This window comes from Erinaceus europaeus, chromosome 12 (genome assembly GCF_950295315.1).
Source record: "Erinaceus europaeus chromosome 12, mEriEur2.1, whole genome shotgun sequence".
NCBI lineage: Eukaryota > Metazoa > Chordata > Mammalia > Eulipotyphla > Erinaceidae > Erinaceus > Erinaceus europaeus.
The window spans coordinates 90,327,589-90,352,698 of NC_080173.1; the positions used below are offsets into that span (position 1 = coordinate 90,327,589).

The 25,110-nt window shown below is 42.4% G+C and overlaps 1 protein-coding gene across 1 annotated transcript in view; it reads left to right on the forward strand.

The window, feature by feature from the left end:
* DNAH9 (dynein axonemal heavy chain 9) overlaps positions 1 to 25,110 on the forward strand; it is a 340,864-nt gene that overhangs the window by 262,789 nt on the left and 52,965 nt on the right. Inside the window, exons 55-59 of the mRNA XM_007522773.3 lie at positions 544 to 748; positions 4,586 to 4,750; positions 9,128 to 9,268; positions 15,198 to 15,368; positions 17,648 to 17,770. Of these exons, the coding sequence (XP_007522835.2) occupies positions 544 to 748; positions 4,586 to 4,750; positions 9,128 to 9,268; positions 15,198 to 15,368; positions 17,648 to 17,770 (805 nt within the window). The remainder of the gene's footprint in view (positions 1 to 543; positions 749 to 4,585; positions 4,751 to 9,127; positions 9,269 to 15,197; positions 15,369 to 17,647; positions 17,771 to 25,110) is intronic.

Below are 25,110 nucleotides of genomic sequence, written 5' to 3' on the forward strand. Positions count from 1 at the left end.
TTTTATTTTTCTTCAGGGTTATCACTGGGGCTCTATGTCAGCACTACGAATCCACCGCTCCTGGCAGCCTTCCCCCCCCCCCATTTTACTGGATAGAACAGAGAAATTGAGAGCGGAGGGGGAGAGATATATACAGAGAGAGATAGACACCTGCAGACCTGCTTCACCGCCTGTGAAGCGACTCCCCTGCAGGTGGGGAGCCAGGGACTCGAACCAAGGTTCCTTGCCTTTAGTGCTGTGTGCACTTAACCAGTTGCATCAGCACCCTACCCCCTCATCTGCTTTGACTGCTCTATGTAAACATGAATGGCTCCGTGTTGGAAAAAAGAAAAAAAACAAACAAAAAACTTGCCACCGCCCATTCTTGCACCCCACATTATGGCAGAAAGAATCCGAGGCCTTGCACTTGACGTGCCTGGAATTCATCAAACTGAGTATGACAATAACATGTTCTATCATCTTGCAAAAACCATCTAGAATGTATTCCCTGGTTAAACCTCAGAGGAATATACCCCTCCTTTACACTGGGTGTCTGCATTCCAGATTCATCAAAATAGGAGACAAAGAGTGTGAGTACAATCCCAAATTTAGACTCATCCTGCATACCAAGCTGGCCAGTCCTCATTACCAACCTGAGTTGCAAGCTCAGGCCACCCTGATCAACTTCACTGTGACCAGAGACGGCCTGGAGGACCAGTTATTAGCTGCTGTGGTCAGTATGGAGCGGCCAGACTTGGAGCGCCTAAAGGTACATCCGAAATCCACAGAGGAATGGGGAAAGAAAATGCTCTATCACTAGATCCCATACTGACACACACACCCCCTCCAGGACAGATGTGGCAGGCTGAGTAGCATAGATTCTGCTAGGTCCTCTGGGAGCAGTTCTTCATCCGGCACACAGAACACCACATATGGGAGTGGAGACCACAACAAGATAACATACAGGAAAATGGAAGTTAGCTAGGCCAACACTCTTATGCCAAGAACAAGGATAAGCACAGGACTATTCATGTACTTGAGTCCATTGTGACGGTCTGTTTTTTATTATTATTGTTGTTGTTGGGTTTTTTTCTTATTGGGTAGAAACAGCCAGAAGTCAAGATGAAGGGGGGTGATAGAGAGGGAGAGAGACAGAGAGACACCTGCAACCCTGCTTCACCACTTGTGAAGCTTCCCTCTGCAGGTGAGGACCAGAGGCTTGAACCTGGGTCCTTACACATTGTAATATGTGCGCTCAACCAGGTGCACCACCACCCAGCCCTGTTCTGTTCGGTTTTTTTTTAGTTTTATTTTCCCTTGGTTGCCCTTGTTGTTTTATTGTTGTAGTCTTTGTTGTTGATGTCATCGTTGGATAGGACAGAGAGAAATGGAGAGAGGAGGGGAAGACAGAGAGAGGGAGAGAAAGAGAGACACCTGCAGACCTGCTTCAACGCTTGTGAAGCGACTCCCCTGCAGTTGGGGAGCTGGGGGCTCGAACCAGGATCCTTAACACCAGTCCTTGCACTTTGCATCATGTGCATTTAACCTGACCGCACTTTTTTAAATTGTATAAATTAATTTATGTATTTGGTAGGACAGAGGCAAATCAAAAGAGGGAGGGGACAGAGAGAAATAGTGAGAAAGAGAGAAACCTACTGCACTGCATCACTGCTAGTGAAGCTTTCCCCCTACAGGTGGGAACTGAGGGCTTGAACCCGAGACCTTGCTCATGGTAATGTGTGCCACCACTCAGTCTCAAGGCCTCTCATTACACATGTTCACCTGTCTATGTCCAGGACCAAGTGAACTTCAGGTTTTTTTTTTTAATTTTTATATATTTTTTAATTATTTATTCCCTTTTGTTGCCCTTGTTGCTTTTTATTATTGTAGTTGTTGTTGTTACTGATGTCATCATTGTTGGATAGAACAGAGAGAAATGGAGAGAGGAGGGGAAGACAGAGAGGGGGAGAGAAAGAGAGACACCAGCAGACCTGCTCCACCACCTGTGAAGTGACCCCCCTGCAAGTGTGGAGCTGGAGGGCTCAAACCGCGATCCTTACGCCAATCCTTGGGCTTCACACTATGTGTGCTTAACCGGCTGTGCTACCACCCAACTCCCATGAACTTCAGTTTTATAAGGACAACCACAGTGGGTTCAACCATGTTAAGGAAGCATCTTAGTCTGTGATAACTAATGTTCCAGGTGACCTAAACAAGATTTTGTTTTAACAGTTGTAGAAGCTGGAAGATGGGGGGTGGGGAGGGGCACAATAAGTTTGACTGGTTTCTGAGGAGGCCTTTCTTCCTAGCTGATAGGAGGCTACCATCTTTCCCCGGGTCCCTCTTTTCCTTCTGTGTATGTGAAGAGAGAAAATGAACAGGCTTTCTTGTGTCTCTGCTGATAAAGGAAGGCAGTTAATCCCATCAGAACCAAGCCCTATCTTCAACCTCAATTAACCTTAATTACTTCCTTCAAGGTCCTAGCTTCATATTGGTGGGGAGGAACTTTAACATACAAATGAGGGGACAGGTGGGAAGGAATGCATAGTTCAGTGCTAGCAAAGTATCCTTTGTTATACTTTTTTTAAAATGTATTTATTTATAAAATGGAAACACTGACAAGACCATAGGATAAGAGGGGTAATTCCCTCCACTAGAACTCCTTATCCCATCCCCTCCCCTGATAGTTTTCCTATTCTTTAACCCTCTGGGAGTATGGACCCAGGGTTATTATGGAGTGCAGAAGGTGGAAAGTCTGGCTTCTTTAATTGCTTCCCTGATGAACATGGGCATTGACAGGTCTGTCTATTTCCCTAGTGGGGTGGGGCTCTGGGGAAGCGAGGCTCCAGGATACATTGGTGAGGTCATCTGCCCAAGGAAGTCCAGTTGGCATCATGGAAGCATCTGGAACTTGGTGGCTGAAAGAAGAGTTAACATATAAAGCCATATAAATTGTTGATTAATCATGAATCTAAAGGCTGGAATATTGCAGATGAAGATTTGGGGTCTCCATTTTGGAAATAGCTAGTAGGTCTATTTCAGGAATATTCCAAAGAGTCCATGACTTTCTACTTTTTTTTATACTTTTATGAATGATTTAAATTGTTTTTACAAAATAATTATATCTCAGGTATGTTTTTCATTCCTACATGTGATGCAGATAAATCACTAGAACTGTGTCCTCCCAGTGTCTAACTCTTCAGTGTAATTGGTGGGGTGGGGAGCATAGAAATGTGGTGGTGAGTGTGATGTGGAACTGTACTGGGGGGAAGGGAACAGAGGATATTACGACCACTAAGAATTCTGTATTGAACAAGGGAAACTATGTCTAACAAAGGGACAGAGAAAATAAGAATGAAATCCAAACATAACTTTGAATAATAATGTCACTTCAAGTAACGTGAGAATTTTAAAGAAGATAAAGCAAACAGTGGATCCTGGCCACCAGGCAGGACAAAGGCATATGTTTTGAAGAAGCAGATGACAGTCCAGGAGGGCAGGGGTTGATGACCCAGATAGGAAACCTTCTTCTTTCCCAAAGTGCAAAAGTAGGCGAGGATAGATAGCATAACGGTTATGCAAAGAGACTCTCATGCCTGAGGCTCCAGAGTCCCAGGTTCAATCCGCCATGCCACCATAAGCCAGAGCTGAGCAGTGCTCTACAAAAGTAAGAATGCCAAGCTGAATAAAAAAAACAAAGAAACTGCAAGTGTATAAATGTATGTGCCTGCTCCCACCACCACACCTTCATCTCCCGAATAAGTAGCTTGTCAATGCTTCCAAGCACGGAATCTAACAGCAGAAAGGGAAACTGAAGTGAGCTATGTATGAAGAACAGAAACCCAGTCAGAACTGAGAACAGTACCACAGTGGTCTCATCTAGTTTGTGTAAGACACTTTCTCTTTATTTATTTAATTATTTATCTTTTCTTTTAAAAATAACCGAGAGGAGAAATGTTCATTTGGGGACAGTGAAATGGTGATAGACAGGACCCTCCAGAGAGCTGACATTTGACCTAGTAACTATTGACAGAAACAGGTTCAAGGGAATGCATATTGTGAACCAGCTTTGTGCTCAGCTTTGCATAACCCAACTGTGGTTGCTCAAATAGATCATAATGAAGCCCAAAAGCACCTGACAAGTTAACGAACGGCTTGGTTGGAATTTAGCTTGTCTGTCTGCTGTCTGTCTGCTTATAAAATAAGACAAATAAATAAATTTAAATTTACACTCTTTTGTGCACTTCCACCTGGCTTTCTCTTAAGAGAAGGGATCAGGAGTCAGGCATTAGCACAGCGGGTTAAGTGCAGGTGGCACAAAGCGCAAAGACTGGTTAGGATCCCAGTTCAAGCCCCCGGCTCCCCACCTACAAGGCAGTGAAGCAGGTCTGCAGGTGTCTCTCTTCTCCTCTATCTCCTCCTTCTCTCTCAATTTCTCTCTGTCTCTATCTAATAACAGAAAGAGAGAGAGAGAGAGAGGAAGAGAGAGAGAGAGAGAGGAGGGATCATGGGCCTGGAGCATTCATTCGTTCATGCACACCCACCCCAAGAGTAGGATGGATGCTGTGGGTTGTTGGACTGATTTTCTCTTACATGGTATTTGCAGTCAGATCTCACGAAGCAGCAGAATGGGTTCAAAATCACCCTCAAGACATTGGAAGACAACCTGCTCTCTCGCCTCTCCTCAGCATCTGGGAATTTCCTGGGAGAAACTGCCTTGGTGGAGAACCTTGAAATCACTAAGCAGACAGCTGCAGAAATTGAGAAAAAGGTAAAATTACTCTGGTATCTTAGGATGGAAGATAAGGCTCTGTTCAACGTTGGGGAAGGAAGTCATAGTAGCTGACCTCACTCTTTTATTTTTTTTTAACAATGATCAATAGGACCATAGGATAAGAGGGGTACAATTCCAAACAGCTCCTACCACCAGGGTTCCATATCTCATCCCCTCCACTGGAAGCTTTCCTGTTCTTTTATCTGTCTGGGAGTATGGATCAAAGATCCCTATGGGATGTAGAAGGTAGAAGGTCTGGCTTCTGTAATTGCTTCTCCGCTGGACATGGGCGTTGGCAGGTTAATTTATGCTCCCAGCCTGTTTCTATCTTTCTGTAGTGGGGCAGGGTTCTGGAGAGGTGGGGTTTCAGGACACACTGGTGAGTTCATCCGTCCTTAGAGAAGTCACTTTGTCATCATGGTAGCATCTACAACTTGGTAGCTGAAACTTTCATGAAGGTGACTTCTCTCCCTTCCCAAGTGACTTCTGGGAATCGGGTTGGGCAGATTCCTGAAGTGACTACATCACGTCTTGCTTACAATACTCGTGTCTTTCTAGAATACCCTTCCTCAGCTCTCCAAATGTTTGAAGTGCATTTTTCTGTGTAAAGTCTCATGCCCTTTGCAGGGAAAGTTGGTTCAAATGTAATATTCCAGTAGTTGTGGTGACTTGGCCTGAAGCAAAGGAATCACATTCCTAGAGTTTGACTGGCTCAGGCATGATTGCATCCTGAGAAAAGTTTTCAGCACGACAAGTTTGATTTTAAGTAGAGAGCTCCAGTGATTTTTCAGGGAAAACTCAGCTCTCAGGAGAAAAAAAAAAAAAAAAAAGGTTCCATCATGAGAAACTTACTGTATAGTTTCCTTTCTTTATTTAAAATATAGTGGATTTTTTTAAAAAAAAAAAAAAGCAAAAGTCACCAAATAAAGTTTGGAAGTAACTCATCTGAAAGAGTGCCTGCTTTGCCAAGCATGTGACTTGAGGCTTGAGTCAGGCCCCCACCATGCATGTTGTTCACTGACTGAAATTGCTCATTTTGGTCATCACCACACTGACTTCTTCAGATGGAAAGAGAGAGGCTGCCTTCTTTACCTCTCTCTCTCTTTCCATCTGAAGAAGTCAGTCTGGTGATGACCAAAATGAGCAAACAATTTTAGTCAGTGGACAGTTGTCAAGTGCTTGCTGTGTGCTAAGTGCTCTATGGAACAAACCATTTATTCTTTACTTGTTTCTCTTTTTTTTGTCTTCTTTCACTATCCCATTTATTTACTTACTCAGAGAGTCATGGATTCCAAATTCCATTTAAAAAAAAAAAAAGTTGAGATTCAATAGTGAACTTACTGGAGTCCTAAGCTTATAGGACATATTACTCTGAAGGACAAAATTAGATAAGGAGGAAATTAAACAATTAAACAGTGTGGGTTGGAAGTCAGGCGGTAGCACAGCAGGTTAAGCACACATGGAAAGCACAAGGACTGGCGTAAGAATCCCAGTTTGAGCCCCCAGATCCCCAACTTCAGGGGAGTCGCTTCACAGGCAGTGAAGCAGGTCTGCAGGTGTCTCTCTTTCTCTCCCTCTCTCTGTCTTTCCCTCCTCTCTATATTTCTCTCTGTCGTATCCAACAATGATGACATCAATAACAACAACAACAATAACTATAACAACAGTAAGAAACATGGGCAACAAGAGGGAATAAATAAATAAATAAATAAAATATAAAAAAAAGAATTTTGGTTCAGACCCTAAGGGGGGGGGGGGGGCGGGAGGGTTGTTAGGGGAAGATGAACTCCAATTCCATCAGGACCTGGGATTATTATTTTAATCTTTGAGTTGGGTTAAACACAGGTGGCGCAAAGTGCAAGGACCAGCATGAGGATCTCGGTTCGAGTCCCCGGCTCCCCACCTGTAGGGGAGTCGCTTCACAGGTGGTGAAGCAGGTCTGCAGGTGTCTGTCTTTCTCTCCCCCTCTGTCTTCCCCTCCTCTCTCCATTTCTCTCTGTCCTATCCAACAACGATGACATCAATAACAATAAACAAGGGCAACAAAAGGGAATAAATAAATAAATAAATATTAACAAACAGAACAGTGAGGGTTTTGGTAGAGTAAGCTCAGGCCAGCTGGGAACACACAAAGGAGAATCACCCAATCCCTGCTGGGTGAGTGTGAAAGGGATATTTCTCTTCAGTTAACTAGCACATTTAGAGTGATTGTAGGTATTGATGGAAGTAAAGTAGTCCCTGAAGACAACGATTGAAATGTTGGCTGTGTTTTCATTGAAAAGGGCTTTGTGGGGGTGGGTTGTGTCGCACCTGGTTGAGTGCACATGTTACAATGCATAACGACCCCGGTTCAAGCCCCCAGTCCCTACCTGTAAAGGGAAAGCTTTGCAAGTGGTGAAACAGGAGTACAGGTGTCTCTCTGTCTCTCTCCCTCTCTGTCACTCTCTTCCCTCTCGATTTCTGGTTGTCTCTATCCCATAAATCAATAAAAAATATTGCAAAAAAAATTTAAAAATAAAGACGTGAAAGGACAAAGAAAGAAAAAGGAAAGAAAAAAGACTTTGTGAATCATGCTGAAAAATCTGAGTCTGAGATGGAATTTGAAGCACAAGTCAGTCATACTGAGGAGTGCATTTGTAGTATGTTCTTGTAGTCTCTCTCTCTCTGACATTTAAGTCTCATGTTATTTTTTACATTTTTGTTTTATAGTTTCTATTGATTAATTGAAATGGGGTAAAGGAAGACTGAGGTGAAGAGAGACACCTATAACACTGCTTCACTGTTTGTGAAGCTTCCTGCCTTGAGGGTAGGGGCCAGGGGCTTAAACCTGGGTCCTTTCACATGGTGACTTGTACACTCTGTTGGGTACACCCCCTCTGGGCCTCATTTTTATGATTTTGTTTTTCCACTGAGGCTTTCATTGGTACTTTATACTTACATGACTCTACCACTCTGTTTTTTTTCCAGATAGAAGATGAGAGACAGAGAGGGAGAGAAAGAGAGACAGCATAGCACAACTCCACTGCTCAGGAAACGTCATTTTGCATGCTTCTCCTATGTGGTGGCTTGGAACTCAAACCCAGCTCCTTCTTCTTTTTTTTTCTTTACATTTAAACTACTACTATTTTTCATTAGTGGCTTAATAATGATCAACAAGATTGTGGGATAAGTGAGGTGCAATTCCCACCACCAGAGTTCCACTGAAAAGATCCCTTGTCTTTATCCCTTTGGGAATATGGGCCCAGGATCATTATGGGGTGCAGGACGTGGGAGGTCTGGCTTCTGTAATTGCTTCTACAGTGGACATGGGCCTTGATGGGTTGATCCATACCCCCAACCTGTATTTCTATCTTTCCCTAGTGGGGGGAGGGCTTTGGAGAGGTGGGGTTCCAAAACACATTATTGAGGTCATCTGTCCATGGAAGTCAGGTTGGTGTCATGGCAGCATCTGGAACTTGGTGGCTGAAAAGCATTAAGATATAAAGCAGAACAAATTGTTTAGTAATCAGAACCTAAAGGTAAGAGTATAGCTGATGAGATTTGAAGATTTTATGTTGGCGCACTCTACTTTTGAGTCACCTCCCTGTCCCAAATCTCTTATTGTTTTTAACTCTGATAAGAAGTTGACTGAGAATAGAATATTCCATTAAAAGCAATCTTTAGGAAATTATATATTAACTCTTTTAAAGTGGAGTAATTATATCATGCTTCTTTAACTGGATTCCCACAACCTGGAACCCTGGTTTATTTTCAAGTATTAACTATATTTCTGTGTGTCCGGGAACTCATTCTTGCTAGAAATGAAGCTTGAGCTCTTATATGATATTTCTCAACTGGGAAGTCTCAGCCTCATCTTTATGATAGACTAGAATTGCATCACTTCCTTTCTCACTATGACTCTTCTAAGGAATCCCAGGGTAGCTTTCCAACCCCTTAATCACGATCCCTTTAATCTCCTCACCCCACATGCAAACAAATGTACCCACATACAGAGGTAAGCTTAATTTTCAGGGAAGCTCTGGTTGTTTATATATATTCTTTTTTCTTTTCTTTTTTTAAATATTTATTTATTTATTCCCTTTTGTTGCCCTTTGTTGTTGTTGTTGTTGTGATGTCATTGTTGTTGGATAGGATAGAGAGAAATGGAGAGAGGAGGGAAGACAGAGAGGGGGAGAGAAAGATAGACACCTGCAGACCTGCTTCACCACCTGTAAAGCATCTACCCTGCAGGTGGAGAGCCGGGGGCTTGAACCCAGATCTTTAAGGCCGGTCCTTGCGCTTTGCACCACCTGCGCTTAACCCGCTGCACTACCACCCGACTCCTCCATTCTAGTTGGTTTTTTAACAATGAATCATTATTTATTTTTCTAACAGGTCCAAGAAGCCAAGGTAACAGAAGTGAAAATCAATGAGGCCCGGGAGCATTATCGGCCAGCAGCTGCTCGAGCCTCTGTCCTCTACTTCATCATGAATGACCTCAGCAAGATCCACCCAATGTACCAATTCTCTCTCAAGGTGACTTTCACTAGGAGTCTCTGCCCAATCATAATAAATGAGGAGACCATGGTCAATGCAGTACTCTGTCGGAGCTTACCAGGTTCTATTTAAGTTATGAGCGAGCTCTATGATAAAATCCAGGAGAGTATCTCCTTAGACCAGTATGACAGCCCTCACCTCTTTCAATTGATCCTTTCACATAACTCACTAGCTTCTTTGGCTTGTATGGAAGGAGATGCCACTGCACATCTCAGCCTCCCTGATGCAACAAGCACTTGTGGCCTGGCAGTTACAGAGCCTAGTGAAGATGATGAAAGATACCAAAAAATATCAGGAGTAATCTCTTCCACCAAAGAGGTTAAAACACAGTATGAACCATCAAGGATGCTTGCCTTTGGTATGGGTCACAGAGCAAAGAAGGCGATAGTCACCGACCAGCTTGAAATTACTTTTCTTATTACTTAATATCCCCAGAGTTACTCCTTTCTAGCCGCTGAAATATTTCAAAGATGCTAGCAAATCCAGAGTGCTGACTAAAGTTATCTGACACGTGAAAAAAAATAATGAATCTCTATAATTTTAAGCATATCTCTGAAAGTATATCATGTCCCCTAAGGCATTCATCAAAAGACCATAGTTGCAGAGACTACAGTTTCTGAATATTTCTGAACCCATTTTTTTTTGTTTTCTCCAATGGATCATGCACATGCACATGTACACACAGTGAGGGGAACACACACATACTCGTAACACATATCTCACTCTATAATCTAAATAGTCTAAGTCAAAGGTTGAAGGACAAAACCCCCCCCCAAAAAAAAAAACCTGAGAAATCAGGGAATCTCTGGTAAATGGAGAAGACATTTCACCATTTCCAAAATCCCCTCCCTCACCTCAGAGGCTCTGCAGATAGAATCTATTTGTCAGTTTGTGCTAAAAATAAATAATAATAATAATAAAATCCAGTACTTAGCCTTCTATTCAGATCAATGCACCATATAAAAGTATTAAAAAATTTTAATAACTGGACTAAAGTTAGTACAAGTCTAGTAGCTATAATGTAACCTCCTTAGTTCTGAGAATCATAGAAAACTTACACAGTGACTCTTCCTAGAAAAACAAAGTTTTAAGTTGTTTTGCAGCAATGGCCTCCTGATAAAAGATGGTGTTGTCATTAGAGGTTCTATTTATATAGATGGTAAATTTTGAATCCCCATATTGTTATTAAAAACTGCCAAGAGCAACTGTTAATTGACCAGCTTGATCACTGAAAGCAAACTGAAATGCTTAATGAGAAGAAGCTGAAGTGAGCGGCTTTAAAAATACCAAGAAAATGGCGCAAAGCACAAGGACCGGCATAAGGATCCCGGTTCGAACCCCGGCTCCCCACCTGCAGGGGAGTCGCTTCACAGGCGGTGAAGCAGGTCTGCAGGTGTCTATCTTTCTCTCCCCCTCTCTGTCTTCCCCTCCTCTCTCCATTTCTCTCTGTCCTATCCAACAACGACAACAACAATAATAACTACAACAATAAAACAACAAGGGCAACAAAAGGGAATAAATAAATAAAATAAATATTAAAAAACACACAAAAATATGTAAAAAAAAAAAAACCAAGAAAAGGGGCCGGGTGGTGGTGCACCTGGTAGAGCACACATGTTACAGTGCCCAAGGACCCTGGTTCGAGTCCCCGGTCCCCACCTGCAAGGGGAAAGCTTCATGAGTGGGGAAGCAGGACTGCAGGTGTCTCTCTATCTCTCTCTCCCCTCTCCATTTCTGACGATCTCTATCCAATAAATAAATAAAGATAATAAAAAAAATTTTAGAAAAACAAGAAAAAAACTAAAACAATGGTATACTTAGATGTTTTCTATAATTTAGAGAAAAGCCATCCAGTGGTGTTTTCAAGGTCTCCTTTGTTGTCTGGAGTTAGATCTTACTGTTCATGTTTCTGGCAGAGAAAGGAGAGGCATTCTGAAGGCTGGGCAGTGGTGCACCTGGATGAGTGCCTCCCACTTCCCACCTGTAGGAGAGGCACTTCACGAGTGGTGAAGTAGGTCTGCAAGTGTCACTCTATCTCTCTCCCTCTCTATCTTCCCACCCCTCTCAATTTCACTCTATCCTGTCAAATAAAAATAGGGGAAATAAAAAGAGAGAGAGGTATTCTGGAAACTGGAAGCTATAGATAGGCCAATATGGCAGGAAGTACAACTTTTTTATTCAGTCTATTTTCAGCAGGAACATATTAAAATACAAATATTTGCTGTTTTACATAAACAAAAAAATCCTCAAAATATAGTTTTCTTATAAAAAGGGAAACTTAAAAGATGGTTAAAATGAAATTTAAGATGTGCATATAGTGTGAACCACAAGGACCGGTTCAAGGATCCTGATTCAAGCCCCCAGCTCCCCACCTGCTGGAGGTTCACTTCACAGGTGGTGAAGCAGGTCTGCAGGTGTCTGTCTTTCTCTCCCCCCCTCTGTCTTCCCCTCCTCTCTCCATTTCTCTCTGTCCTATCCAACAACAATGATATCAACAACAATAATAATTATAATAATTACAACAGTAAAAAAACAAGGGCAACAAAAAGCAATAAGGAAGGGAAGGGAAGGGGAGGGGAGGGGAGGGGAGGGGAGGGGAGGGAAGGGAAGGAAAAGGAAGGGAAGGGAAGGGAAGGGAAGGGAAGGGAAGGGAAAGGAAGGGAAGGAAAAGGAAGGGAAGGAAAAGGAAAGAAAGGAAAGGAAAGGGGAGGGGGGGAGGGGAAGGGAAGGGAAGGGAAGGGAAGGGAAGGGAAGGGAAGGGAAGGGAAGGGAAGGGAAGGGAAGGGAAGGGAAGGGAAGGGAAGGGAAGGGAAGGGAAGGGAAGGGAAAGGAAGGGAAGGGAAGGGAAGGAAAAAATTTAAGTGAATCCTAGCTTTTGTTTTCAAAATCCAGGTAAAAGCCAGGAAATTTAACAAGCCATGCTTGCCGACTGTCAGAGTGCGCTGAATAAGCCATCTCACTGGCATTTCCTGTATAAGTACCGCATGCACTAACCAATTGCTCCACTGGAGCTCTATGGCTTCTCCTAAAGGGTGAAAGAAGATGAGGTGGGGGTAGATAGCATAATGGTTATGCAAAGAGGCTCTCATGCCTGAGGCTCCAAAGTCCCAGGTTCAATTCCCCGCACCACTATAAGCCAAAGTTGAGCAGTGCTCTGGTTAGAAAAGAAAATAAAAAAAAAATAAATTAAAATTTGAAAAAGAATCAGAGAATATAATAGCTGCCAGTATTGTATGCACAGCTGGGGAATTACATTTCTCAGAGAGCTCACCAAGGGAAGAAACAATGAGATCATAGATCACTCAAACTAGAGTTGTTGGTCTTTTTGCTTTGCTTTTGATGTCTTCAGATATTTTCATTAATTGCAAGGGTAAACAAATAAGATTTAAATAACTGCACATGAGTCCCAACTTCTGGTTTCTGATGACAGTCTGGAAGATTTGTCGGCCCTTATCTCACATCCCAGATGACAAAAATCCACTGGAGCTAATGGCTAGATGGGTATCTAGTTTCCACAGTCCCAGATGGATCCTCAAGGCACTGGAGTTTGTTCCAGAGTGGACCTTGTCCTTTTCCTGAACTCTTGAGCTCATTAGCAAGACAACGTCATCACTCACTGATCAGATCCTTTCAGTGTCTATGTGAACAGCTAGATTGGACTCTGGGGAAAAGATAAAAAAGTAAGGGGGCCAGGTGTTGTCACACCTGGTTGAGCACATATATCACAATGCACAAAGTCTCGGGTTCAAGCCCCCGGTCCCCACCTGCAAAGGCAAAACTTCTCAAGTGGTGAAGTAATGTTGCAGGTGTTTCTCTGTTTCTCTCCCTATCTCCCCCTTCCTCTCATTTTCTGGCTGTCTCTATCAAATAAAGATAATAAAAATATATATTTAAGTATATATATTTTAAAAGATTAAAAAGTAAGAGTAAGAGCCCCCACAAATATACCCTTAAAGCTCACAATTTGAAATAATTAAAAATATTTTTTAAAAAAGAGGGGGGTGGGTAGTGGCACGCCTGCTTAAGTAAAAACACTACACTGTACAGGGACCCAGGTTCGAGCCCCCAGTCCCCATCTGCAGGTGGAAAGCTTCACAAGTGGCGGATCAGGGCTGCAGGTGTCTCTCTCTGTCTCTCTTCCTCTCTATCACCCCCTTCCCTCTCAATTTCTGGCTGACTCTATCCAATAAATAAATAAAGGTAATAAAAAGTTTTTAAAAAAGAGAAGATAAAAAGTATCTAAAATATTGAATAGGGGCTCAGAAAGAGCAACAACACAGGTAGTTAGAGCCTCAGTGAGACCCTCTGGATTGAAGAGGACAGGAAGCGACCTTAGACAGCAAACCTAGCCCTGGGAGGCTATTCAAGCACCACAAGGAAGATAAGGACAGAGGTCTTTACTAGGATAGAATGGAAAAGAGAGAGAAGTCAAAAGTTACTGTAAGAAAAAAAAAAAAAGCTAAGTGCATCTAGGTTTTAATTTTTTTTCCTCTAGATCTTTACCTAAATTGTGATGATTCGCTTTGTTCTTTGTTTTATATATATAAAGATTTTATTTATTCATGAGAAATGATAGCAGAGAAAGAGAGAAAAAGAACCAGACATCATTCTGGTACATGTGTTGCCAGGAACTGAACTCAGGACCTCATGCTTGAGAGTTCAATGCCTTATCCAATGTGCCACTTCCTGGACCACAATTTTTTAAACTTTGTTTAAACTTGGTCAGTAGAGATTCTCTATGACGATCACTGTCACTGTGATACACAGTTTGGAGAAGAGTCATAGTAATCACCACGGGAAACTAACAGTCTCAGTGGACCTGTTCTGCAGCTAGAAATTTCCCATATTTCCCATATGTAGTGTGGCACTAGGAAGACATTATCAGACTTTAGTTAATAGCTATGATTCCGATCTAAACCTTAGAGTAAACAACAAGATGCATGGGGTTCCAGATGAACAGAAGATTTTTCTAAGATAATTCAAGCTGAATGAAGAAGACTGTAAAACCTATGAACTATGAAATGGGGGGGGGGGACTCACTTTTTTTTTTTTGCAAATAAAGATATACTGAGGCTCAAATCTTATGTGTGATTCAAATGCTCAGTGTTAGAAAGGAGGATTTTTTTTTTCTCCTGGAAATTGCAAAAGGAAAATAAAGACTGGAAATCGTCATCACCAAGAACTAAAAAGGTCTGATTAGATCTTGAATTTTATTATCTTTAGTCATTTGTTGTATTCGTAGCACATTAAAAACATAGCAGTCCTAATATTTGTTTTTAGAATCAATAAGCACATTTAAAACCATGGAAGTTTGGATCATAGGATTTTAACTTCTGATCATTTCATACCCATCATGTCTGGTTCAGAAGACATAATCAACAGAGCAGGCTATGCTCTCACCATTGTTGTCCATGAGGGGGAAAATACAATGTGTAAGAGAAAGCATGAGATGATTAGAGTTATTCCAGAGAAGAACAAAGAATGTGAGATTTTGATCATTATCAAAAGAAAATGTAAATCATGTAAAATATTGAGTTCCTGTTATGTTCAAGAATTTCTCTTTTATGATTGTCGTTGGCTTTATTTACTTTGTATGCAGATCGCTATCCACAAGGGCTCGTTGGATTTAATTATTTTCGTCACTGGACATTAATTTTTTTAGCATTGAAAACGTTGCATAGCTCTGCCCACTCGGTGACAACATAATCATTCATAGGAGCAAACTCTGAAGAGAGCTAATAGCTTTTCTTTCTTTTTTTTTCTTGTTGCCACTGTTGTTTCTTGGCAGGACATGCTAGGAAAAAACATTTCTGTAATGGGCAAATTAGAATATTCTTCACAGGTAAGATCTCTAGTTACATACACAAAGAGCTGTGAAAATTACCATTTTCCTAACTCCTGCCCCCAGGCTTTCAGTATCGTCTTCCAGAAGGCTGTGGAAAAAGCTATCCCCAGCGAAAGCCTCTCAGAACGAGTGACCAACCTCATAGACAGCATCACCTTCTCTGTGTACCAGTACACCACCCGTGGGCTCTTTGAGTGTGACAAGCTGACCTACCTTGCCCAACTCACTTTTCAGGTAAATGTGGAATATATATATATATATATATATTACCCAGTCAGCAGGTATAAGGAAACTTTCTTTTAATTAATTAATCTCACTTCCTATAGTACATACAGACAACAGGTGCTTGGGGGGGGGGACCAGACATACCATGCTTGGAGTGGGGGAACCGTGCCTGTTGCCCCCACCGTTATCCTGTTCAGGACAAACGTGCTTCACCGTCGCTGTCCACTTCCTTGCTGACCCTAATATCCTTTGCAAGTAGCCCTCCAGCGCTCACCACTATCCATACAGGCAGTCCAAGGGGGAAATGAGATGCCCCCTACCAATAACTAGGTACTTCAATGTTCTTGAACTTTGCTAGAGTCCCCTCCACTACTCAATCACATTTAGGATTCCAAATTGAATGTTCCAGTCATCCCCTCTAGATAAGAAGTTGGGCCCAGGCGGTGGCGCACCTAGTTAAGCGCTCACATTACAGTACGTGAGGACCCAGGTTCAAGCCCCTGGTCCTCACCTGCAGGGGAAAAGCTTCACGAGCAGTGAAGCGGGGCTGCAGGTGTCTCTCTCTCTCCCTCTCTATTTCCCCCCTCCACTCTCAGTTTTAAAGGGGCCAGGTGTTGGCACATCTGGTTGAGCACACGTGTTGCATTGCACAAGAAACTGTACATGCCTTCCAGTAGCTTGAACTTGAGGCCCAGCACCGTCTGCTTTCCTGCAGACCACCTATCTCCTCAGACTCCAGGAGTTTTCCAACACTAGCATTCACTCTTCTCACCTCATAAGTGTTTCCATCTCATTTTACAAGAATTTACCACCTCTGATACTTCCAGTGTGTTTTCTCCTTGGAGATTTCTCTCAAATTCACTAAGTTGTAATTTTAATTTTATTTATTATTGGAATCAGAGAGAAATTGAGAGGGGAGGGAGAGATAGAGAGGGAGAGAGACACCTGCAGCCCTGCTTCACCACTCATGAGGCTTTCCCCCTGCAGGTGAGGGCCAGGGGCTTGAACCTGGGTCCTTGTGCACTGTAACACGTGTGCTTAACCACCTGGTCCTCACCTGCAGAGGGAAAGGGAAAGGACGACAGCTATCTTCCTATTTCTTTCCTTCTCTATTCCCCTCCAATGGTTTTCTTTCTCTATCAAGTAAATAAAAATAATTTAAAGAATCATTAGCTCTGAACAAGTTAAGTGATTCACTCTTTGCTGCCAACCTCACTGTTTCCCCTTCTAGTCACCCCTTTTCTGAAAAGGCTTTGACCTTCCTGTCTGAACACTCCCAATCCTCAGCTTCTCTCTAAGACCCAACTTAAATTCAGTTATAGAAAGTCTGATCAGAGTCATCCTCCATCCTTATTTGCTGGCCTTCCTGTATTCTGGAACCTCTACAAGTATTATCAATTCATGTATGCACTTCCATTTTGAATTCTACTTTATTTATTTATTATTGGATAGAAACAGAGAGAAATTGAGAGGGGCAGGGCGAGGAGAGAGAGAGAGAGAGAGAGACCCCTACAGCCCTGCTTCACCATCCATGATGATTTCCCTCTGCAGGTGGGGATCAGGGGCTTGAACCTGTGTCTTTGCACACTGTAATGAGAGCGCTTAACCAGGTGCACCACCTGCCCTCCCCCTTCATTTTGCATCATCTGTTAATTTGATAGTCTCAAATGACCATGGATATGGTCATTTCAGTTTGCAGACATATGCTAAGCAAAATGCATTTAAACTAAGATATTTGCTCACTAATTATGCATGTTTAAGTTATGCTGATCTATGAGGGAAAAGAGGTGCACACAGAAATGATCTGGGCCCTCATGCTTTCTTCTACTTCATTCTCTTTCAACAATCAAAAGCAATGGGCAAGTCTCTACAGTTAGGAGCAACAATAATTGCACTGAATAACAACCCTTAAGATTCCAGAACCCCAGGATTCCCACCAGATAACAACAACAAAAAAAAAAAAAAAGGGAGTCGGGCATAGCGCAGCGGGTTAAGCACACGTGGTGCAAAGCGCAAGGACCAACATAAGGATCCCGGTTGGAGCCCCCGGTTCCCCACCTGCAGGGGAGTCGCTTCACAGGCAGTGAAGCAGGTCTGCAGGTGTCTGTCTTTCTCTCCCCCTCTCTGTCTTCCCCGCCTCTCCATTTCTCTCTGTCCTATCCAACAATGATGACATCAATAACAACAATAATAACTACAACAATAAAACAACAAGAGCAACAAAAAGGAATAAAAAAATACTAGAAAAAAAAAAAAAAAAAGATCAGTGTTTTTCTTCCACGGGGCAGATTCTGCTCATGAACCAAGAAGTTGGAGCAGCAGAATTGGATTTCCTTCTTCGATCTCCAGTGCAGACCGGAGTCACCAGCCCAGTGGACTTCCTCTCTCATCAGGCCTGGGGTGGCATTAAGGTCAGTAGAAAAAAAAAACTAGAAAAAGTTTTTATCTTTGGGAGTTTTTCTTCAACACTTATTCCTGTATAGTCAGCAGGGTGGAAGCCTGAGACTGTGTTAGACATGGATCTGTCCCTTTGCCTGGACCCCTACAACACAGCTCACCCTCCCAAGACCTACTGGAAAATCTTGAAAGAGAGGGAGCAGGTGTGTGCTGACATAAAGGCCTTCCCTCCTGAATTCAAGGGAAACAGTGAGATCCTGAGGCTTTCTCTGACAGCTGAGCTATCTTTCTAGGTCTGGAATACAGCTGCCTTTGTGAGATCCTAGACTCTACGTGAATCCTTTTTCTTTTTTAAAATATATTTTTTATTTATTTATTTTCCCTTTTGTTGCCCTTGTGGATTTTTATGGTTGTTGTAGTTATTATTGTTGTTCTTATTGATATCATCGTTGTTAGATAGGACAGAGAGAAATGGAAAGAGGAGGGGAAGACAGAAGGGGGAGAGAAAGATAGACACCTGCAGACCTGCTTCACCGCCTGTGAAGGGATCCCCCCACACACACCTTGCAAGTAGGGAGACAGGGGCTTGAAACAAGTGCTGGGATGCTTGTGCTGGTCCTTGCGCTTTGTGCCACGTGCGCTTAACCCGTTGTTCTACCGCCCTACTCCCTCCACATGAATCCTAACTAAGCTTCCAATCAGGAGGTACCTCTACCTGGGATTATCATGACCACTTTTTTTTGTATATATATAAAGTGTTTCTTTTTAAAAAAATATTTATTTATTTACTTTTCCCTTTTGTTGCCCTTGTTTTTTATTGTTGTTGTTGATGATGTCGCAGTTGTTAGATAGGACAGACAGAAATGCAGAGAGGAGGGGGAGACAGAGATGGGGAGAGAAAGATAGACACCTGCAGACCTGCTTCACCGCCTGCGAAGCGACCTCCTCCCCCTGCAGGTGGGGAGCTGGGAGCTCGAACTGGGATCTTTATACAGGTCCTTGAGCTTTGCTGCCACCTGCACTTAACCCACTGCGCTACAACCTGACTCCCTATCATGACCACTTAAGGCTAAATTCCTTTCAGTAGAGACCCATGCCCACAATCACAGAACCTGATATGATACCCCACAATGAATGCTGACTGAATGAACTTCAGCTTCAGAGAGTCCAGGCCCAGTCTCTGTGTACGTGAATGGCAAACCCAGCAGGTCCTGGTGCTGAGTGAGAAAGAGCCTCTGTATAGAAGTAATCTCATCTATCATCTCCCATGTTTGTTGCATTTGGGATGTGTTTGTTTTGGTTTCGGGCCACCAGGGTTATGGCTGGGGCTTGGTGTCTGCATACTAAATCCATTGCTCCTGGTGGCCACTTTTTTTTTCTTTCTTTTTTTTTTTCCTTTCTTTTTATATGCTAGAGACAGAAAGAAATAGAGATATCTGAAGCACTAGCACCCTCACTTGTGAAGCTCCTTCAACCGCATTGAAGGAGATAGTACTTGAACCCAGGACCTCATACATAGTAATGTGATTATTGTCAGCCTTTTATTTATTTTTTTTCCATTTTTAAAATAATGTGACCTTACTGTTGTCTGTAAGACATTAATCCCCCAATAAAGAAAACAAAGTTAATCTGGCAAATAATAATAATAATGCAATCTTTACTGAGAAATATGAAATCGCCGTTCCACCATTCTATGTGGCACCAGAGATTAAACCAAGGGCCTTGCTCATGCAAAGCATGTGTCCTACCATTGCCATCCACTGCAGCCTCCACTATAGCACGTTATAGATGTTTCATATCTCAAAGGATAAGTCTAAATATTACTGACCCTATTTTTCACTCTTTTTGAGACAATGTGAGCTCACACTAATCATCTACCAGCCCATCGCCATGCCTCCAGAAGTATTGGTCTGCTTCTAAATTCTGCTTCTAAGACCCCTTCTGTTGCATTGCTTGCCACTGTGGTCTATTTACATCATCACTGTTTTCATTGGTTGAATCCCCACTGGTTCATGCCCTTTTTCCTTCTCCCCACCCCCTATCCTACATACTTCCTCTTCCTGACACTTCTGCCTCAAGAGATATATACAGGACAGGATTGTGATTAGAGATAGCTAGCTTGCACTGCATCCCCGCTCGTGAATAAAGATTGAACTGCGTTCCCAACTCAGCCATGAGTCCCTGGTCGTGTCTCTCCCGCCCGTGAAGCTAGCCCGGCCCGGCACAGAAGTCCTCAGTCATTAGAAATCATAGTTATTCCCCATGGGCCCATTTCCCCTATTGGTCGTATCTGCAATCCTCTAAGTGCATTATCACATCCAGGAAACTGACAGTAATACAATCTAATTTTCCTACTCTGATTTCACTAGTGGCTGGCACCTGTTCTGTGTTCTTTATCACACCAGGGTTTGTGTAATCACCAACACAGTCAAGATACACAGAATTTCATCCTTTTACATCCACAACTTTTTCCCTACTCTAACACAGTCAGTTCTCCTTTCATAATGTTGTTGTTGTTGTTGTTGTTACCTCCAGGGTTATCACTGGGGCTCAGTGCCTACACTATGAATTCACTGCTTCTCAGGCCATTTTTCTCATTTTGTTGCCCTTGTTGTTGTTATTGTTGCCATTGTTGTTGTTGTTGGATAGGACAGAGAGAAATCAAGAGAGGAGGAGAAAAAGATAGATATCTGCAGACCTCCTTCATGTCAGTGAAGTGACCCCCTCTTGCAGGTGGGGAGCTGGGGGGCTCAAACCAGGATCCTTACTCCAGTCCTTGTGTTTCTCACCATATGCGCTTAACCTGGTGTGCTACCGCCCATTCCCTCCTTTCATAAAATCTTACCACTTCAAGGATGCCATGTAAATGGAATCATGCAGCATGCAACCTTAGGGCATTGACTCATCACTGGGCATAATCACCTTTAGAGACATCCGAGTAGATTTTCTTTATAACAAAAGCTCAAAACTAAATCACTTTCATATGTACTGGCCCCTCCAAATGAGTCATCTGAGGAAATTCAAGGGAAACTCCATTTCTATTCTTGATATCATAACTTATAGCTATTCCTTCCATAGTCTTCCACACCACGATGGCTGAGTTCCAATAAAACTTTATTTACAAACAGATAATAAACCATATTGGGCCAGAGAGTTTATAGTTTATTAATCCCTAACCTAAATAATAAGGATGTGATTTGACTTTTGTTGATCCAAGTTGAGGGCAAGGTCCCACGGGGGCCCACAAAGGGGTCTATTTTGTTGTTCCTGATAGAGATAACTGGTAACAATGAAGAGAGGGATTTATTTGAGGTCTAGGCCCATCATGTCTGTTTGGGAATCTCGGGACTCCCCGAGTAGGGCCCCATCTATACTTAAATTTTAAAAATACTTTAAGTGAAATTCAATTAAAAAGTTAGGCCCCCCTTCCCAAAAAAAGTTAGCCCCTCAATCTAACTCACAGTAAGTATGTTCCATTTGCTCAATATTCATATATGGTGATTGACAGCCTTACTGGATAGTGTGTCTTTAGGGCTTGAGAATAATAATAACAGTCTGATGGGTTATAAAAATTAAATTCTGGGGGCCAGGTGGTGGCACACCTGGTTGAATACATGTTACCATGTGCAAGAATCCAGATTTGAGCTAGCGGTCCCCACCTGCAGGGGGAAAGCTTTGTGAGTGGTGAAGCAGGACTGCAGGTGTCTCTCTTCCTCTCTCCCTCTCTATCTCCCTCTACCCTATTGGTTTCTGGTTGTCTTTATCCAATAAATTAAAATATAATAAAAAAATTTAAAAATTAAATTCTGGACTGTAGTTCTGAATAAGCCCATTTGCAGAACTAGAGAAGTAATGAAAATGAACTAGCACATCACAGACATGGAATCAGACATTCTTGAGCTTAAGTTCAAGTGTGAACTTGTTATCTCATTCCTCTGAATCTATTTCCTTATTTATAAACTGACTTTTGCAATGCCTACCTCATAGGACCTATGTAATGCATATAAGAAATTTTCAGCAAATGAGAACTATCCGTGAGTATGGCTGTCTTATGTGGTTTCTAGGATTTCTATAGTAAAGTACCACAAACTGAATGACTTTGCATACATATATAGATATATGTATGTAGTATATATTCCATACATATATATGTATATGTGTCTAATATATATGTATATATATATATTCATGCACAGTTTTGGAGACTAGAACTCTGAAGTCAAGGTTTTGACAGGGTTGTGTTTCCTTTAAAGCATTTAGAGGACGATCCTTTCTTGTCTCTTCCAGTTTCAGAGAGTTCTAGGCATCTCACTCTGTGTGTGTGTGTGTGTGTGTGTGTGTGTGTGTGTGTGTGTGTGTGTGTAGTTTGATAACTCATCAGCAAGATTGTGAAATAAGAGGGGTACAATTCCATACAATTCCCACCACCAGAATTCCATATGCCCTCCCCTCCACTTGAAGACTCCCTGTTCTTTATCCCTCTGGGAGTACAGACCAAAAATCTCCATGGGGTGTAGAAGGTAGAAGGTCTGGCTTCTGTAATTGCTTCTCCACTGGACATGGACATTGGCAAGTCAATCCATAACCCCAGCCTGTTTCTATCTTTCTCTAGTGGGGTAGGGCTCTGGAGAGGTGGGGTTCCAGGACATATTGGTAAGGTTGTCTGCCCAGGGAGGTCAGTTTGGCATCATGGTAGATCTGCAACTTTGTGGCTGAAAAGCATTAAGATATTGCCGGGCTAGCTTCGTGGGCGGGAGAGAGACGACCAGGAACTCATGGCTGAGCAGGAGCACAAATGCCCTCGTTATTAATCAGATACATCACCTTTTATGTATTTCTTCACCAGAAGTGGCAAGGGGAAAGGAAATGACTAGGAGAGGGGGCGGAGCAAAAAAAGAGCAGGAACAGAACATAGAAAGCTTCCATCTAACCAGTGGGGATTAAACCAATACCCTGCAGGCAAGGTGAGTCTCAGACAAAACAATGATTATGTAAATAGACCACAGCATTAAACAATGCAGGGGAACCTGGCATGATGACATGGATAGAAACAGAAGCAGAATTAGCCAAAGGAGAAATGATGACCAACAAATACAAAGCAGAACAAATTGCTTAATAATCAAAAACCTAAAGGTAAAAGAAGAGGTGAGATTTGGGGTCTTCATGTTGGAAAAAGCTAGGAAGTCTATTTAAGTCATACTCAAAGGGGCCCATGACTTAACTAATTTTGAGTTCTGGGCATTGTTTTCTGTTTTGTTTTTTTTATAAAATGGGAACACTGACAAGACCATAGGATAAGAGGGGCACAATTCCCACCACCAGAACTCTATCCCATCCTATCCTCTGATAGCTTTCCTATTCTTTAACCCTCTGGGAGTGTGGACCCAGGGTCGTTGTGGGGTACAGAAGGTGGAAGGTCTGGCTTCTTTAATTGCTTCCCTGCTGAACATGGGCATTGACAGGTCGAGCCATACTCCCAGCCTGTCTATTTCCTTAGTGGGGCGGGGCTCTGGAGAAGCGAGGCTCCAGGATACATTGGTGGGGTCATCTGCCCAGGGAAGTCCAGTTGGCATCGTGGAAGCATCTGGAACCTGGTGGCTGAAAGAAGAGTTAACATATAAAGCCATACAAATTGTTGATTAATCATGAACCTAAAGGCTGGAATATTGCAGATGAAGATTTGGGGTCTCCATTTTGGAAATAGCAAGTAGGTCTATTTCAGGTATATTCCAAAGGGCCCATGACTATGTTAGTTTTTGTCTGCGCCTGACCTCTGATATGCAGGTGGATCCAAGTTATTGTCTGGGGTGATGATGTCATGTTTGGGGAAAGGGCTAGGAAGCTGGATGGGAGAAGAGAGTAGCTCCCAAATGTGGGGAAATGTGCATGAATATTGTTGACTGTAGACCCCGTTGGTTGCATTGCTTGTTTTGTGGCAGTTTCCATTCTAGTTCTTCACATGCTGCCTTCCCTCCGTGTACCTGCTTTTCTTGTCCTCCTCTTAGAACACTAGTCATCTGGTATAGGATCCCTGCCTGGTGCCCTTGTCTGACCTGTTTTACATCTGCAAGAACCCCATTTGTAAATATAAAGTCACATTCACAGATCTGCAAAGTTAGTGATGGGGGCTACGATTCACTCCATCACAGTCGTGATGATTAATCACTAATATAAGGTGAATATAGAAGTGTATTGCTCTAGCTGATGAGATGTAGCTGATAGAATTTGTTCATAGAATTTTTTTTTCTTTTTACCAGAGTACTGCTCAGCTCTGGCTTATGTTGGTGGGACGGATTACACCTGGGACTTGGAGCCTCAGACATGAGAGTCTCTTAGCATAATCATTGTGCTATCTACCCTGGCCCTTTAGAAGTAAATTTTTCAGGATCTGTGAGTTGCCCATTTGGACCAAATCCAGTTGCTTTGTCTATATTATTCCACAAAGTCCATTGCAGCAAAAGCCATAAAGAGTAAATGATCCAAAAGCTCTTTTTTTTTCTTTTTTACTGCTTTCATTTTATGTAGCAACTCAAAAGCTACCACACAATTTCATTCCATTTCCTTTGTCACTGGGTGGGTTTGTTTGCTTTGCTTGTGTGTGTGTGTGTGTGTTTTGCTTATCTCTTTTAATTTTTTAAATATATTTATTCCCCCTTTTGTTTCCCTTGTTGTTTTTTTATTGTTGTATTTATTATTGTTGTTGTTAATGTCATCGTTGTTAGATAGGATAGAGAGAAATGGAGAGAGGTGGGGAAGACAGGTGGGGGAGAAAGACAGACACCTGTAGACCTGTTTCACCACCTATGAAGCGACTCCCCTTATGCTCGCCTTTGCATTCAAAGGCTTTTGCAAATAAGTGAGCCTTGAGGTTTTTGTTTGTTTGTTTGTTTGTTTTTGTGAGTTTGTTCTGTGGATCAGCAAAGAAGAATCCCCACCCAGTTGAGGGTCAAGGTTGGTGCAGGCTGTGAGCAGGTGGAACAGGATACAATGTATGAAGCCTAAGAATAATTGACTAGGACATGATAAGAAAAAAAAATCTACATTCTATTTGATGAGGAAGGTTTCCTAGAAGAACTTAATAAGCAGCGAATGAATGGAACCTGTGATAAGCCATTGCTTTTGTCAGGATCCTTTGTGCAGACTGTCTTAAGTCTCATCAAGTGCTCAACTTTAAGGTAATGGGCATGTTCTAATCTTCATTAGAAAACCTCATCTGTGATGCATGCCTTTGTTAGCCTTCATAAGGGCCCCTCACTACCACACTCTGGATGCCAATTGAGCACAGTTGTATTTTGCTACACAGTCGAATGTAATTAGGTTAATTAGTCATTTCCATTTAGCTTATTAGAAAGCT